The following is a 3,644-nucleotide window of genomic DNA, read 5'->3' as shown; positions in this document are numbered from 1 at the left end:
CATAAGCCCACCACCAGTCTATAGGCCTCCCACGCCTACTTATCCACCTCCAACATTCCCACCACCAGTATATCACCCTCCTCTCACCCCTCTACCAGTTCAGCAACCGCCCTTGAGCCCACCGCCAGTCTATAGGCCTCCTACACCGACTTATCCACCTCCAACATTCCCACCACCAGTATATCACCCTCCTCTCTCCCCTCCACCAGTGCAGCAACCACCCTTGAGCCCACCACCAGCCTATAGGCCTCCAACACCTACATATCCACCCCCAATATATTATCCTCCTATCTCACCTCCACCAGTGTATCAACCTCCAACACTTCCACCACCAACATATCACCCACCAGTGTTCCCTCCAACTTTTTCCCCGCCTATTTATCGTCCCCCACAATACTCCCCTCCAGCTCAACAACCTCCCTTGAGCCCACTACCAGTCCAGAAACCTCCCACACCCACTTATCGACGACCAACATTGCCGCCACCAGTCCACAGACCTCCTACACCCACATACCAACGACCAACTTCTCCATTACCAATCCAGAGACCTCCTACACCAACTTACCAACATCCAATCTTACCACCGATCCACAGACCTCCTCCACCAACTTACCCACGACCAACTTCACCACCACCATTACAGAGACCTCCTACACCCACTTACCGACAGCCAACTTCACCACCACCGGTCCAGAGACCTCCTTCACCCACTTATCGACGACCTTCACCACCACCGTTACAGAGACCACCTACACCCACTTATCGACAGCCAACTTCACCACCACCGGTCCAGAGACCTCCTTCACCCACTTATCGACCATCACCAGTTCAAAGACCCCCTACACCAACGTATTCACCACCACTTCAGAGGCCTCCTACGCCCACTTATCGAAAACCAACCTCACCACCGCCAGTCCAGAGACCTCCTTCACCCACGTATCGCCCATCACCAGTTCATAGACCTCCTACGCCCACTTACCATCAACCAACTGCACCACCACTTGTCCAGAGACCGCCTACACCAACTTATAGACGACCAACTTTACCACCACCAGTCCAAAGACCCCCCACACCAACTTACCAGCGACCAACATTACCACCACCAGTCAAGAGACCTCCTACACCCACTTATCAACGACCGACTTTACCATCACCAGTCAAGAGACCTCCTACACCAACTTACCAAAGACCAGCTTCACCTCCACCAGTCAGGAGACCTCCTACACCCACTTACCAAAGACCAACTTCACCCCCACCAGTCAGGAGACCTCCTACACCCACTTATCAACGACCAACTGCACCCCCACCAGTCAGGAGACCTCCTACACCCACTTATCAACGACCAACTGCACCACCACTGGTCCAGAGACCGCCTACACCAACTTATCGACCAGCACCAGTCCAAAGACCTCCTACACCAACTTACCAGCGACCAACATTACCGCCACCAGTCAAGAGACCTCCTACACCCACTTACCAGCGACCAACTTCACCCCCACCAGTCAGGAGACCTCCTACACCCACTTATCAGCGACCAACTTCACCACCACCAGTCAGGAGACCTCCTACACCCACTTACCAAAGACCAGCTTTACCCCCACCAGTCAGGAGACCTCCTACACCCACTTACCAAAGACCAACTTCACCCCCACCAGTCAGGAGACCTCCTACACCCACTTATCACCGACCAACTTCACCACCACTAGTCCAGAGACCTCCTACACCATCTTATCGACCAGCTTCACCTCCACCAGTGCAGTTACCTCCTACACCTGCATACCGGTCATCATCTCCACCACCAGCTTACCGCTCCTCTTCCCCGCCGCCAACTTATGGTCCTCCGACCAAAGTATTCCATTAACAATCTCTGAAGTAGAGACTTCACGGATCATCATCTTCATTATATGAATCTCTTTTCAGATATCGTTGTTTAGTTGTTTCCTTGTTCTAATGGTTGTGTTTCCCTGGTTTGTGGTCAAACCAACATATGAAATCAAGAAAACAAGAAGGAATAAGGTTATATTGGTAAAATTGTATTGTTGAAGTTGTTTGTTATCTAGAATATAAACTCGTTGTTTCTGGAATAGTAAAGTTTGGAAGTAGTTGTATTCCTCCTTTTGTGGGCCTAAAGTGAGTTGTTGTACCATGTCTTACCTCTATTAGTGTGAGTTTCGACTTGCATAGCCAGAGTATATAACATGAGATGGAAGCTCTGGATTAAGAAACTCGACATCCGTCGAAGGAACTATACATTCTGGGACTCATTAGAAAACTATAAGTTGATACTACATACTGATCACAAATACTCAGTAATCCTAAATCTGGTTGCCTATGGGATTACCCAAACACCCAATAACACCAATTTGATTTAGGATAAACCTCAAAACAATGTCCTTCGAGTATAAAACTGAAAGCATTGAATAAGCATCAAAAAACTTACCGGACCCTGAAACTTCTAATACAAGTAGGTTGGGGCTAAATGTTTTGATTAGTTTCATAAAAACTTCGACCTCTTCAGATTAACTGGAGATATTCCTCCATCTTGCCAAGCTCTACCCATCTCTCTATAAGCAATTCCTTCTGCTCTTGCTTAATGGATGTATACTTGGTAGTACCTTCATTTGTTGGTAATCACCAAAATGAACTTAAACTCATTAGTTATGCGATTGACGACGGGTATATAGAGGATCTATGAAATGACACTAGAACACATGGGTAAACAGCAACAAGATATATACAAATGGGCATTTTAAACTACAGCTAAAAAATCACATGCAGACATATTGGGGCCTTGTCTCAATATATAACGAATGCACCATTCTAAATCCAAGCACTGTATACCTCATCCCCAAATCAAGATCTATGAGAAGGAGGAGTGATGCCTCAACAACAAGCACCTACTAGGAAGTACATCAGCACAGATATTAAGCATGTCAACAGCGATCTGGAAATAAAAATAAAATAAATAATGCATCCATTAGTACAAGAACCATGATTATAAATTCCTAAAAAGACAGTATGAGTCTACTAACAAGAAACAACGTTCAGTGAAAAATAAAGGTTCAACATACATTCCCCATTTGACCAATGTATACTGATTATTTCATCTCAAAAATTAATTTTAAGTCTGCTACCTATTTGATGTTAAAATTTAGTTGAATACCCTAAAGGAATAAGTCGAATACTCACAAGAGTTTTGGCCTTTTTCATCCTAAAGCTCGGCAAAGGCTTCTTGATTGAAACTCTCAATAGCGAAAAAACTGTCTTCCTCAGTTGCAAGTACCAGTTTATTAACAATAGGACTAGAATTGAATCAAAATACAAAAGTAAGCCCAGACATTTGAACTTGACGATAGAGAGATGAAACCAAGTCTAGAATCAGATGACGATTTTCTCCATAACCCTTGGAGCAGTTCGCCATTCTGGAGACACTAAATTTATCTTCTGCCAAGGTTCTCTTGGCGAGATTTCACTTTCGCAGAAGGGAGAGAGAGGAGAGGTGAGGAGAGACGTTCAGAAGTACGAGTCAATAACTCGTGATGAAAAGACAGACAGAGTTTGACTTCTTTGCTCTGGTCAAAATCATTCCGGAAGTTGACTTTTACATAGGCAGCGATGAGGGATGTTTTGATATGTTAACTGGA

General features: G+C 45.4%; 1 protein-coding gene across 1 annotated transcript in view; it reads left to right on the top strand.

The window, feature by feature from the left end:
- LOC113324833 (proline-rich extensin-like protein EPR1) overlaps positions 1 to 2,615 on the top strand; it is a 4,075-nt gene extending 1,460 nt beyond the window's left edge. Inside the window, exon 2 of the mRNA XM_026573119.1 lies at positions 7 to 2,615. Coding sequence (XP_026428904.1) covers positions 7 to 1,861 — 1,855 coding nt within the window. The 3' untranslated portion in view covers positions 1,862 to 2,615. The remainder of the gene's footprint in view (positions 1 to 6) is intronic.
- The last annotated feature ends 1,029 nt before the right edge of the window (positions 2,616 to 3,644 follow it).

This window comes from Papaver somniferum, chromosome 11, assembly GCF_003573695.1.
Source record: "Papaver somniferum cultivar HN1 chromosome 11, ASM357369v1, whole genome shotgun sequence".
In the NCBI taxonomy this organism is placed as follows: Eukaryota; Viridiplantae; Streptophyta; class Magnoliopsida; order Ranunculales; family Papaveraceae; genus Papaver; species Papaver somniferum.
The sequence above is the reverse complement of the archived record's forward strand: the minus strand, read 5'-3'. Positions and strand labels throughout refer to the sequence as shown.